This window comes from Schistocerca americana, chromosome 1 (assembly GCF_021461395.2).
Source record: "Schistocerca americana isolate TAMUIC-IGC-003095 chromosome 1, iqSchAmer2.1, whole genome shotgun sequence".
In the NCBI taxonomy this organism is placed as follows: Eukaryota; Metazoa; Arthropoda; class Insecta; order Orthoptera; family Acrididae; genus Schistocerca; species Schistocerca americana.
The window spans coordinates 338031768-338046730 of record NC_060119.1 but is presented as its reverse complement, the minus strand read 5'-3'; the positions used below and the strand labels follow the sequence as shown (position 1 = coordinate 338046730).

The 14963-nt window shown below is 43.1% G+C and overlaps 1 protein-coding gene across 1 annotated transcript in view; it reads right to left on the bottom strand.

The window, feature by feature from the left end:
- LOC124547900 (esterase B1-like) overlaps positions 1-14632 on the bottom strand; it is a 97010-nt gene extending 82378 nt beyond the window's left edge. Inside the window, exons 1-2 of the mRNA XM_047125143.1 lie at positions 14579-14632; positions 11017-11154 (exon numbers count right to left, since the gene is read on the bottom strand). Of these exons, the coding sequence (XP_046981099.1) occupies positions 11017-11154; positions 14579-14632 (192 nt within the window). The remainder of the gene's footprint in view (positions 1-11016; positions 11155-14578) is intronic.
- Between the last annotated feature and the right edge of the window lie 331 nt (positions 14633-14963).

Here is a 14963-nt window from a genome sequence, read left to right as displayed (position 1 = left end):
TAAACGAAAAATATTGGTGCTATCTTGTTTATTCCAAAGAGATATCGTTCAGTAAGCAATAACTCATAAACTTGCATCATCAAATTATAGACGCGAAAGTCGCTGTTTATAAGGCCTCCTAATATATTGTTGGATTCGTATGTGTTTACTGCGCTGCAGTCTATAAGCCTATCCGTACATTTGTCACATTAACTCTAAGATAACTTGTCACAAGGTTCAACAAATGCAAACATGATTTTTCCGTGAAAAATAACGTTCAGACCCCAAAATAATTGCACGGGTCAGACTCGTTCGCCTAACGAGAAATAAAGTCCCCAAGTTTGAAATTATTTCAGAGTATTCGCCAGAAACACACGCAAATATCACATGTTCACATCTCACTCAACACAGAATAATTTCGATACACTCGAGAGGCAACTTACTGCTGCACATACGTACTATCTGTCCCACGCCTCAGTCCCGACTGCCGAACGAAAGCGAAGTATTTGTACGTCCTGCACCAAGATCGCTGGAGCTATTTGACCACTCGCATTCATGTGAATAAAGCATACTTAAAAACTGTAAATTTAAAATTATATATTTTTAGTATACATCAGTTAACAAGTAAATTTTCTCAACTTTCTAGTGATGAAAGAGTTTGCTCTAATTTAAATAGTTTGCTCGTAAATAATGATTTTGAGCAGGTAAACACTACTTTGCACTGATCTATTACTAATAAATGTAAACAATTAAAGCAACGTATTCTAGTGCATCCCTAACCATGTCTACTTAGCTACTTTCTAACTTTCATATCTTATTTATGTGAAATTTCAGATTTTTGAGCACGAAGTGCATATTCCAGCCTGTAAGTCAAATAGATAATTTATGAAAAATGCAACATCACTGTAAACAAGGCTCAGTGAGTCCTATCTATAGATTCTTCGTTTGTGAAAATAGTTTATACTTTGTATCAAGCGCACGTTTTAAGCCATGCAGTCCTCTTAATTTTTTCTTTATACTCATATTTGTGTTTGGCTTTTATTGCATTTAGTCTTATTTGATATTTGTTCTCTACGCTCCATTAGCCATGGCGGCTTACTTTATTTTTATTTTGTTTGCACGTCAAGTTCCGTAGGACCAAATTGTAGAGCAAATCTCCAAGAACATGGAATATGTCAGTACATGAAATTACAACACAAAAGTAATAACAGATAAAAATAAAATCTCTATGAACCCAAAGAAAGTCAGTCCAGAAGTTTAAGTAAACGAAATCAACAATACGACAAGAATCAGCTTAATCTTTCAAGGAACTCCTCGACAGAATAGAATGAGTGGTTCATGAGGAAACTCTTCAGTTTCGATTTCAAAGCACTTGGATTACTCTCCGTGTTTCGCACCAACAGCTGGGTTTTCCTGACCACGCGCCAGAGCCTGCATTCACCTGAGCTGCTCACACTCAAGAGTGTTCGCCAATCACTTAGGGTCAAAGTGTGCTGCCATCTGCAGATGACACCACAAAGCACGTCCATCTCTGGCCCCTGCCCAGCTCGGCCTACACGCTCCATTAGCTGCAAAAACAAGCCGGTCTCTCTTCACAGACCGAATACGTGCACATGACTGGGTCGTTTTAAGAGTTTCTAATCTCAATTACTAGTGCGTGCCGTCTAAACACGAGGTTTAAATTTGGATACAACTACCTGTAAGTACAACGATTAACTACTCTCTTAGTAATAATGATCAACCACCGAAGATTTATTCTTGAAATCTTTTTTGTTTGAGCAGATTTTGTTATAAGGGCGAATTTCCCACCGCACAACCATCAGAGCCCTCGGGATAAAGTTTTCTGCATTTTTAATGCTAATGGCCTTAAAGGTATGAAGACTGAACTGAACACTTCCCTCTACGACGACCATGTGCACAGTTTAGTTGTATCAGGAACCCACTTGAAACCCACCGACGATTTTCGTCTCTGCAACATGGTTTGCTATCGCACTGACGCACTCAATAGCCCAGGTGGGGGCACAACAAAGTTTCTACATAAGATACTCGTCCATAATCATGAAGTTATCCAACCACTAGAACATATAGAGGCTACGGCGGTCACTGTTTGTACCCGCCTTGGTGCTATAGCTTTTGCTTCGGCGTATTTGAGCCATAATCTACCGCTTCTTGAAGTGGACGTCTGTACCTTGACATCATTTGATGAAATCATTGATGGAGCAGATCTCAACGCCAATCATACAGCTTGGCATTCTTGCATTTGATAATCCCAGGGGCAGACTCCTCCTTCATCAGGAAGATACTCTGGCGCTGTCGGTCTATGGCCCACACGTTCCCACACGCTGACTGCCAGCCGGACGTTCTGGATGTGTCCATTTTCAAGAATATTGCAGTGCAGTTTTCGTTGGAAACACTCCATGAGTTGGCCTCTGATCACAACCCTGTGCTACTGCACCTTACTGCCGTCACTCTGTATTTAGACATCCGTTCTACCTTGACCTTCACGGATTGGAACAAATTTTCCACGATCCTCAACAACATCACTAGCAACATCTCGACCTACAACGCCTGCCACTCTAGCTAGTGCTGTTGATTACCTAACCACAAAAACCCAGAAGGCGACGATGGCATGTACATCCATTGTCCCAAAGACTTAAACCCCTGCAGATAACTTTTCTCCCCTACTGCGAGAACTCAAAATCCAGAAGAACTGCTACTACAGGCGGTGGAAGTAGTTTCGTAATCTTCAGGATAAGAATTGCATGAAGCACCTCCAGCGTGAATTCTGCCACTGCCCTGCCGATTGGAAAACAGAACATTGGGAAGACAAGATATCTGCCTTCCACCTCCAACATAAATCCGAATAGGCCTTTGTCCGAGCCCAATGGTGCATTGCAGTAAAGACCAACCACCCCATCCACATAGTGGATGGCTTAACTTATGATGCTCTCTTTGTGGTAGAAACTCTGGCCAATGAATTTGAGGCCCAGAACCAATTGCTCATCCAGGACCTCACGCCTGGTGAATTCCAAGATGAACTCAATATTCTGGCAGCCGTTGCCACTATCAGACAAAGACCATCTTTGACTGCCCCTCACCTCCTGGGCGGAAACCCAACAGATCCTCCGTCGGAAGCGAGGGCATTTGTCTCCAGGCATCTTAAACAAACACCACCACCAACTCCCACGCAAGCCACTGGTCTTATATGTCAGCATCTTGAATCGCTTTCTCACAACTGGCTTTCTTTCCCCCACAGTGAAAGCAGGCCAAATTGATTGCCCTCTCCAAGCCCTCAAAGGAGCCTACGACCCAACAGCTCCATTTGCCTTTGAATATCATGGCAAAGGTTCTAGAGTCTTTGATCCTCCACTGCATTACCCATCCTCTGGTTCCAGCTGGGATACTCTGTCTGGAACAGTTTGGATTCGCTTCCCACCTGTTGGCCGAGCTGTAAGTCCTTAGGATCACAGAACATGTCACCAAGAGCTTTAAGTCCACCATGTCGACGCCAACGGTTTTCCTGAACCTGCAAAACGCATATGACAAGATTTGGCAGGACAATCTTGCTGACACAGACGACCATACCCGCCATCTATGTGAAGATCGTCGATGATTTCCTCCACAATAGGACTTTCTTGAATGCTCAGCAAGGTCAACACTCTGTGTTGTCTTCCATCCCCCTTAATGTTTTTGTTAACGATATGCCAGTTCACCCACATCGCCAACTGGCGCAATACACCGATGATACGGCTTTCTATACCACCAGTCTCAACATGGTCCAGCTTACTGCTTGTCTCCAGAGGCAGGTGGACGCGACAGTGACCTGGTGTCGTTCAAACTAGATTGCCCTCAATGCCGCCAAAACTTCAGCGTTCTGCTCCTCTAAACGGCTTCCCATCCTCCTCCACAATATCATTATTGCAGGCGTCCAGGTCCCATGGTCCCCTGATACCAAATATCTAGGAGTCCAGATGTATAAAGAACTGCTCTTCCTTCGACATGCAGAATACGTCACCCAAAAATGACACAAGCTGATAAAAACATTGTACCCAGTGTTCACCAGCAGGTAACTGAACCTTGACACCGAGCTCCAGCCATATTAGATGGTTGTCCACCCTTCTCTCACCTATTGCTCCACTGCGTGGGCTGCAATTCGTGCCTCCCAAATACAGACACCCTAGCGACTACAGAATAAGGTGCTTCAGTGGAGTCTACATGCACCTCCCCTCACGAGAGTAGTTACCCTCCGTGAGAAACGTGCATGGTCACTTTGAAGGAGTCCATTCGAGAGAAGCCTAAGTGTCTATGACATAGTGGAAGCCGTATGCGATACGGTAGCTGGCTCACAAAACATTGACACCACAACTCCCCAGCACAGGCACCGCCACCCTGTTCCTCTTACCATCCTTGGGGAATCCGATTCCGACCATGGTTAACGATAGACCTGTTACGACCACTAATGAATCGTCAGTGTTGAATTGACCACTCGAGGAGTGTCGACTGTCGTGAACCACCACTGTGGGTAACTAATATAGTTATGGTACCGATTGCCTGCCACTTGGACTTCCAATGTCGCAGGGTGGTATGGGACTTCTGATGTCCCGCTGCCACACCTTCGGCACGCATTCCAGTGATGTGTATGGAATGATATCATTGTAGAATAGAACACTTTACGATCCACGAAGGCAGTTAGACCGGGATCCACCAGTGACGCTGTATCTCAACCTCCCACCCTCCCACAAAAAAAAGAGTAATTGAACAGCGGATCGTACCAACTGAAACATCATAGCAGCAAAAGAACTGTCTGATTTTCTCTGCCTCGTGGTAACTGGGTGTTGTGTGCTGTCCTTAGGTTAGTTAGGTTTAAGTAGTTCTAAGTTCCAGGGGACTGACGACCATATACGTTAAGTCCCATAGTGCTCAGAGCCATTTGACCAATTTTTGAACTGTCTGGAGGGGCAAGTAAATTAGTAAATTAGATACTGCATCCGCTCCACCTGCATCGCGTCTCGTCCCAGTCAGCAGAAACCGTCAAAAATCACCGAAACTCAGAACCCTTTGGTCTAATAGTAGATTAGTGCAAGCATCCGCTTGTTGATCTTTCAGATCGCACAATACTGTACCGAAGGAGTAGCGTCATGAATTCCATCGCTGAGCGAGCTGTGAAGGCAGCTACTGAGTGAATTATGTTCACTATTGCCACATAAACCATGTCTCGATAGTCGTTTGTAATAGTTTCTTTACGATGCTACTTGGACGAAATGACACTCTACGAATGAAAATGTGACAACGTTACGCGTTTGTAAGGTCACGGATAGAGGGAAAGGCTTCTTTTCATAGGCAGAAGATACATAAGGTGTAGGAGACCTGAAACACTTCTCCGAGGCAACGAAAAACATTCATGTCTGGATGGAGCGTTTGAGAGTACCGTGGCAGCATATGCACGAGCAGCAACACTAGCTTGGCTATCGGATTCATCCAGCACCAAAACCATATCGACTTACTCATCGAGTGTGTGCACCATCGGGAAGCCGCACTAAATGAACCTGACAGGGCCAATTACGGTTATCCACAGCGCAATTAGTAGACAAATGCATACATTTTAATGAATACCACTATCATGTGATAGGGTACTGTCATGTGCCGAAATGATGACCTGCATATAAAGGACGGGAAATAGGGGAGAGACGTCGAAAGAATTAGAAAGGGTTCCTGAACTGGATTCCAATCACAGATCCATGGCGGACATGGGTTTGATGCCTCCGCAGTCTACTCAGTGAGCTAAGATTGCTGGTATGGCAGTGCTGGGTGATACACGTTCCCGTGTTGATTCCGATGCAGAGCGCAATCTTACAGTGTTCACAGCTCCTCGTTTTCTTACTTGGTTTTCATAATGCACCCGATGTGATTTTGCTAGACAAACTTCTGTCTCTAATCGTGGTGAGGAGTCGCTTGCCGTCCTCGAAGTGCTGCAATTTTTCCTCACTCTGTATAATTCATCCCTTAGCTCAAACAATTGAGATATCTCTGCCTGCTGCAGGATGGGTCCGTGTGCTGTAATTTCCTGATAGTGGATTCCCCATTTATAAGAAAAAAACAAATGAAGTTATTTTGTTGGCGCCTTTAGCAATGAGAACCTTTTAGAAGTTACCTCATGGGAAACCTGATTACAAGATGGTACGGGGGCATCGATTGAGGCGGACTGAGTGCGACTGGGACTTAATAGCTTTGCTAATCAAATTTTTGCTTTGAGCGGCTCTTCCAGCACCTGCTCTGGACACTAACTCAAGTGGGGGTGACTTGCATGAACAACCCCCAGCAATTGGCTTTCACACAAGTACTCTCAACCGTTGGCAAGCCGTGGCCGTAGAGTGGTGAAAGCAGCGAACGCCCTCATATGCCAGGCTGATGACATAGCGGCCAAAATTTATTCTGCGTATCTGTAGAAATAAATGTGCCATCGATGTTGAACTTAATGGTAGGGAAGTAGAAAGGGGGACAGCTATGTGAGGTGAATAGCAGTATTGTTAATTTACAATTACTACGTTGAATTTGTTTAGCACAGTTTGGTACTACAAGGATAAGGGATCTTTAATTAATTATTTCTCATGAAAGGATTCGCTATGCGCCATTCATTTACCCAGTTGCCAGTTGACACGATTTTGTGTATCTGCGTTATGTCTATTTTAAGAGAGGATAGCAGGTGTAGTGTTTCACACCAATTTTTAAAACCTAGTGCTTCGGCACCAATCTTCCGTGTTTACAAAAGAAAAGTTAGTGGGCGCACCGCCCGGTCGTTGTGTCGCAGATGCACAGTGTTTCGACAACGGAACAAGTTGGTAACATGACGAATGCTGATAGACTTTTGTCCCAGTACCGTAACATTACCCCGCCTATCTCGTTTCACTTCTGTATTTCCATGTTCGTGCTCACGCCTAGGTTTCCTCTGCTTCTTAAGCAGATCAATAGTAGGATCCCAGGCTTTATTGAATCGATTGTCCGAGTTACGATTGATAAGGTTTCCCTCGATTTTAATTTCAGAGGTTTTTATTATCGTGGAATCACAATATTCGGAGGTTTGATTGTAATCGAAGAAGTGCCGTGAACAGAGTATGGGATGCCTGACCTGCCGACGGTGCTCAGAGATATAAGTAGAAGCCTCTACATTCTCGTGGCACCACTGGAGCAGTCAGCCTGGAAGTGGCGCTCTGCTCTCGAATGACAATCTGTCTACTCGAATGGTGTTTTTCCTTAAAACAATTACAGTTCGAAATGTGACAGTTGCCAAGAAAGAATTGATGCCCATTATTCTCCTACAAGGTTTTTCTCCTATACGCAGCGTTATACCGCCAAAATTTGGAGAATAGAGTTGTCTGAGGAGAGCTAAGGTTTCAGCCTCAAAAAGTTGCCTGATGTAGAGATTTCCTTTTAGATTTCCAAGGAGTACGACAAATTTGGGTGTTCAGTTCATATTTACCATAATATGTAGCGCTACACAATGGTGTCCCAGTTCATCATAGATGGCGCTTATCATTTTGGCGTAGGGTCTCAGAGTTTGTCATCGAGGTAGCGTCTGTAATAGATGAAATAGGACTCATCTGGAAACATTACATTTAGCCACTGAGCGATACGTTGGTACCATTCAGCTATTTGTGGTTTCTGTTTCAGTCTCTGAGGGTGTGTTCATGCTGACGTCTCACTACTTGCTCCAAGCCAGCATGGCTCCACACTGATGAGACAAGCTCACTGTTTCCGGTCTATTTAATCTCCTCACTCTGCTTCTAATTACGATCCTCGCTATGCGATGATACGTAGACAACTTGTGTTTTGCACCGTGACCATCGCCGCATGTTCTGAAAGTTGACCCACTACTGGGTTCTTCAAGGTCAGTCCACAAGTTCTGTATTTGACTCTAGCACTCTGCTAGGTTAATTACTTTACGTTATTTGCCGCCAGTAGGCAGCAAGCAACAAAGTGGTGGCATAAATGTATCATGACTTCCGGCGAGCAGCGACGTGTGATATGCGAGCAGCGAAGTGTCAGCATCGAGGCTCCCTCATAAACGTACCCTTATACAAGTGGTGTCGAACCAGCTCAACAAACAGTTCAATAACCGTTGCAGCACCCACTTAACACTGTGGGAATAGCTGTAGAGTCCACAATGAGCTCGCGAACAAGGGGATGCTTATTGTATGCAGTGGGAACATTGTATGGTCAAGTGCACTGTTGTCAGCCCCTAAGTCACGTGCATTCACTTATTCCACATTTGAACTGATGTTACAGTAGGACGATATACACAATATAAAATGTCAGTGATTGACATATTTATTTCCTGGAGACTGATAATTTTTCTCGACTTGGAAAGGCCCACACGTGAAACTGCACCTTCAGGCGTCAGTGTCTGAAATAAGAAACTGCTTTAACATTTGACAGGTTTTTTGCTGAGTGATTCTGGTGTAACACTGACCTTACTGTTTATACAAAGGTAATCGTTAAGTTCATAAGGGTCGATCTTTCTGGAACTTGCAGTTTGCCCAAAGATTAGTGTACAGCTGCTAGGTGTGTTGTTTCTCTAATTCTGTGGAGGTAGTTACAGCAACAGTGAACAACAATAACGCAACGCGAGCGTCGTCAGTGAATACTAGTGATCAATGGATACATGGAGGACAAGTACGATTCTGGGTGGTTACTGGAAGTGACTGCCACTGGTAGACTGCGGTCCTCCATTATGTTGCCAAAAAAAAAAAAAAAAAAATAATAATAATAATAATTGTTGAGAAAATCTATTTTCGGCAGTTTTTCTTTGGAGTACATACTAGAGATCACATACATGTATCTCTAGTTATCAACGCAATTTAATTTGTTAACTTTCATCTAAAAATAGCATTTTTACCACACTTAGAAAGCCCCTGGTGAGGCAAATTTCTACCGGTTTTTGAATTAATATCAGTGACTGCATAATTACACTCTTACTTCATTTCGTGCTCTATCTTAATAATAACATTAGTCTTTTATCTACTTGATGATCAAGTGTCTCAATATTTACCCTCCCTCCTCAACATAACATCGTCACTTCTGCAATCAGCGCTTTGAGAGAAGTGGTTCAAATGGCTCTGAGCACTATGGGATCTAACTTCTGTGGTCATCAGTCCCCTAGAATGTAGAACTACTTAAACCTAACTAACCTAAGGACATCACACACATCCATGCCCGTGGCAGGATTCAAACCTGCGACCGTAGCGATCGCGTGGTTCCAGACTGTAGCGCCTAAAACCGCTCGGCCACCCCGGCCGGCACACCCTTAATTGTCTCACATTACGAGGCAAAAGTGTGAAATTTGACTCAAGATGCCTATAATCGTTGTTTGTAACTATGCAAAAGTTTGGTGTCCTGCGACGTCACCGTCGGGCCTTGCTACGCTTCAAACTGCAAGGTGTCGACACATGCGAAAAAGAAGGCCAGAAGTGAGAAGTTCATGTGAGGTGTTAAGTGGTTTAATGCTATCACATTGACACCAGACTTCACCACAATTCTGCCTAACGCCACCGTGTTCATGTCACACGATGGGATAGTCGTCACACTCGTTCATAGCCACTTTCACCAGTTCTTTTGACGTCTCTGTGATGGAGGTCAGATTTGCGACACCCAGAGTTGAAATCACGATGTTTTGTTATGGGTGGCTGCAAAAAAATATTTAAGGCACATCACCGCTGAGAACCGACATGAAAAGGCCTCAGGAGGTGGCATAAATGGCTTCTATGCAACGACCCCGTTCCTTGGATCGTCCTCACCCATTTCCGGTCGACAACTAAAGTTTGTAGTCCGATTAGTAACAGGACAGATAAAATGTGGGTAAGAGTGTGTATGACGACCTTTCTATCGCGTGACGTGACGCTGGGCCGAATTGCGGTGAAATTTGTTGTCAATGTAATGTCATTACCCATCCTCACCTGTGTTTTGACTCTTACAGGGTAAGGTTGTAGGCACCTTGAATCAAATTTCAAATTTTTACTTTGCAGTGGGAGACAGTTACGGGTTTCCAGAGAGTGACACTTTAATAGTATTGCGCAGTGTACACAGATCTGAAGACTTTAAATCCAACCATCTCTCCACCACCCTTAAGCGTTTATCTAATAGGGATCACTAAAATCTAAACCTCACTATTGGAACGACTCAACCGCCATCCGTGTTAAATACTCTATAGGACTTTCATTGCTGTTCTGACACACAGGTCGGTGACAGAAGGCTGTGAATTGGTTTTCTCGACCCACTGTCGCTTATAGGCTATTGTTCGAAAGCAGGAATGCATGCCGAAATTTGGAACTAAAGACGAAATGTCACTGGCCCGTACGGCAACGGAAGAAGGTTTAGGGAGCGTTTAGTCGCTGAACATATCTTCATCAAATGAATACTGGTAGAATTAGCGATAATTAGGGGACGGTATTTACATAAATGTATTACGGTGATTCGATCGATGGAGATGTTGTGACGATCCGATTTTCCTATTTTATTCATAGCCCCTACATTTTGTAGATGGCAAAGTGAATCTAGATATTACACCTTGACACTTTGGCAGCATCTCACGCTGTGACAACAAACTGGTCTTCAATCTTCTTGTTATAAGAGCGATAACGTTCTTGTTCGTGAATCGAAGTTCGTTACATTGTCGTGCTAAGAAAATCATATAGCTGTGTACTACATATCGGCCCTATGCTCCAACGCCCAATCGAACGATCGTATTTGGAATTAACTAGAGTATCGATTGCGGGTCGGTTCTGTTCATCTAAAGGAAAACAGCAATTATACACCAGAAATCCGGATGAAGAAGTTATTGGAAATGCGTGCTTTGGGTTTTTAGAAACGGGTAGATTAGTTATTTCATAATACCTGGTTTTTACCACCAGAGGACGAAGAAAGCAAGACGGAAAATCAAAAATAAAAGTTAAACAGCATGAATGTGCATTTACACTGGAACAAAACATGACAACTGGGGGAGACAGCGAAAGGAAGGCGTTTCCTTCAGGTTCAGGAACTCACCGCAAATCGCAAGGGCCCCACTGGAGGCGCAGCGTAGGGCAGGCCCTGGAAGTTCCAGTAGGGCGTGCCGCGGACGCTGGTCGTCCTGTAGCCCCGCACCAGACCTCCAGACACCCGCACAGTCGCGTAGTCGGCCTCCTGCAGAGACACAGTGAAAGGTGTGTGAGGGGTCTCACTCTTGTGGCAAACCAGATCAGTCATTTATTTTGTAGGTTAGATGCAGATTACTGTGCCTCTTATGCTTCGTCTGAGCTGTGAAATAGGTAACATCTATTCATATCCAGTACAATAACTGTTCTAAACTTTAATACGAAAATGTTATCATCTGTGCTGCTGTCTCTGTTTGAAACTCTCTGCGCCTCAATAGCTGACAATGGGTCACATTAGTGCAGCAGCATTCTACGCGCGGCATCAAAATAATAACACGCACTGCTCTTCTCACAGACGAATAGTGAGTCAACGTAGTAGCATTCTATCTGATAAGTAAAACCGGGCCAATGAAATGATGAAACGAATCTATAGTACATCAACGAGTTGGAACGTTTCGTTGCCAACTTAGGAACGTTTGCTTCAGCTTCGTGGGCTAGAGTAGTTAATTAACATTGATCACTCCATTGGGGCTGAGTTTGGGCTGTTTGGAAGGGTATCTTGTTAGCGAAACAGTGGCCCAGATTTCCCATTTTTGGCGATGGATGTTAGAGTATAATGATTTTTCGTTGTTCGGCTCTTATTTACTTACCTTACACCAGGAATTCACCTTTGACATTAGATATTGAATATACTCATTAACGTCTCTCATAAATTTATAATCTTACTAGATGTTACAACAGTTCTTTATTCAAAAAGAACTTCTTACCCTCTTTTCACGAACGGTTGCCGTATTGAGAGATTTTATAGGGCGGTAGGGGGGGGGGGGGGGGGGAAGTGTGTAACAGAAAAAGTGAAGAGGAATTACATGAGCTGTTAAATATAATCAACAGCTTATTGTTCTCATAATTTGGATTATACATATAACCAAGCAAGTAGTAGAGTGTTGGGGCACAGCAAAAGCCAAATTATCTGTTAATTTGATATCAAAATTGCGAACGACGTATTTAATGATGTATACTAATTCTGTTACCGTGGAAGCAAAATAACGCGAGATCGATGATTACTTAAGACGCAATGTAGTACAGGGAACGAGGGCATTCCTGTCCAAGAGAGAAGTACGAGAATCGAGAATATAACAAAAACTTTAATTTGAAAAATAGTTTTCTTTGACTAGACTGCTGAAGAAGATCACTTCATGGAAATCAGTTATGGTACGTGGGAAACCGAAAGAAACCGTTCGAGATGTGAAGCTACGAGACGATGGTGAAAACAAAGAGCTCACATCAGAATCGAGAGGACACTTATAAGTGGAAAACGCCAGAGGAAGAGACAGGATGATTTGATATGCGTCAAGACTTCAAGGAATACTAGAGGGAGTCGTAGAGAGAAAAAATTGGAAGCTGAGACACAGACTGGAATATATACAGCCAATAAGTGAGGACAACGGCTGTAAAAGCTTCTGTGAGACAAAGAGATTAGCATAGGAGAAGAAATAGTGGCCGCCCGCATCAAGTCAGTCAGATGAGTAATGATTCTGATTTCGCAACAATGCAGTGGACGTAGTCACTGCTGGCGGAGCTCAATGAATTCACCCTTTCCCTAAATTCTTTTGGAACTGAACAAATATGGAAAAAAAACATGGCATGTTTCGTTTGTCAAACGGAGAAACATTCTGCACAGCTGTCCAAAGTGGCTCTTCTGTATAAACGTGTGCGTTGTAACACACCCTTATGTTTCAGAATATGGATATAATTTAAAGTACAAATACATAGAACTAATGTTCCTACAGTGATCTGTACAACAATATCTTGTTTATCGTCCGGATTGTTTTTTTTTTTTTTTTTTTATGGTTTACCAATTTCGATCTTGTTAGCGCATCGTCTTCGGTTCTCAATGCAGGGAACAACTGCACTTTGGTCGTGTTAACATTTATTTATTTATTAAATTTTTGGTGAAAGAAGACAAAAAAGGAGTACATGAAATATATTTGCAGTTGCGAACATGGACAAACATTAGCTGCATAACAGAATGAAGAGAATGAAAATTTGTACCGAACCGGGACTCGAATCCGGGTGTCCCGTTTATTGCGAGCGGTCGCCTTCCCGTGCGATTATCCCAGCACAAATCATGGCTAGACCCAAACTTCCATATCTCGTCAACCGAATGTCTACTATCCGTACTCGTACATCCACTAAGTATATACCCGTACACAAAAGACATTCTACTTGAAAGTCGCTTGCCCGGTGCCTGTGTATAATGACGATAGTGCAGTGCCTGCGTTATTCAGAATTACGTTATAATGTTCCTTCAGCCATGGGTGCACTGCCTGTGTTATTCCGAATTTCGATAGCTACATTTTATCGTAATTCGGAATAACACAGATATGTGGAAGGCGGTTCAAGTCCCGGTTCAGCACAGATTTACATTGTCGTAATTCCATTACACAGCATATTCGCAAGTGCGAATGCATTCCATATATTTCATAACGGCTGTAATGGTCGCAGTGCCTGTACCTACGGACATACATGCTTGTCCGAAGGAACATTGCATCGTAATTCGCAATAAACCAGGCACTGAATTATCGTAAAAACGAAGTAATGCGACCGATGAGCAGTTGTTCTCTCAATTGAGATCTGAAGGTGATATACTAGCAAGACAGAATCCGGGCATTATTAATAAAACAGTAATTCAGACTCTGTTTTCCATCATTATATCAAGGAAGATTACGGTTTCCTGGGACATGTCCTCAATTTGATATTTCTTCTTTAGATGGACCGCACAATAAGTAACCAAATTGTTTAGTTGCATATCGTAAAACTAAAAGGTTCAGTTGGAATACACTCTTCCGGTGCCATATTAAGTATATTTATCCTCCCTGAATAAAATGCACCCATTGTAGCCTCTTTCAACCCGTTGTAAAGTCTGCATCTGTCGACTGATGGATGATAGATTTAAGATGCAAAATTTGGAGCGGCTGAAAATTACTTACAAACTGGTCACGTGACACCGAATCGCCTGGAAGTACCTGCCTCTTACGACCATACACACTATAGTAATGTACTAGGAAACACTCACTATAAGTTATTTGCTCAAAGTTTGCAACTGCAAATGGCGGAACACTAATTTTAATGAGAGTCAACAGATGGCACTCAACATTCATACTTCTTTTCATACAGTCGTCGAGAGGTAGCTCTTTTATTCATTGACAGAGACATGTTGTAATTCAAGTACGCGACAAAGAAGGTTGCTGTGTAGTGGTGGAGGAAGGCGGCCTGTACGATTATAGTTTATTTACTTGCTTGTCGATCGCTACTGCTTTAACGAACTCAGTCGCAGGTGCGAGTCTTAAGAGACTGCATATTCACATAGTTTATACGTATTTAAGTAAGTTGGTTCCACCCACTGATGAGATGCTTATCCAGAGTCAATGTGACACAGTAAATTATTGTTCTCAACTACAGTAATGACTTACCTGTGCAGTACATAGGACGAGGCCTATAGCTACTACGTAGGCAGCCCACCACATTACGTAACGGTAGTGCTCTCTTAGACGACAGAATGTCGACTGAGTGTTTGTGGACGATATCTGCATTATCATTGTCAGAAAGCAGTGCTTCAAAATTTAGTCAAGTGTTAATGCCAGTGGAGATAACCAGTCACTCGAGCTCGACCTTATCGTCAAATCAGGAGATAAGAGAGAGTTATCAGCATTCTGACGCCTTCCAACAGTACTTAATTGCACAGTTATGAACTCAAATCGCAGAAACGTTACGTGACATTTTTTCCGGTAGGAAGGAGTCATGACCTACATTTTATATAATGAGTAAATTTCAGTGGCGGTATGCCCCCACATGACT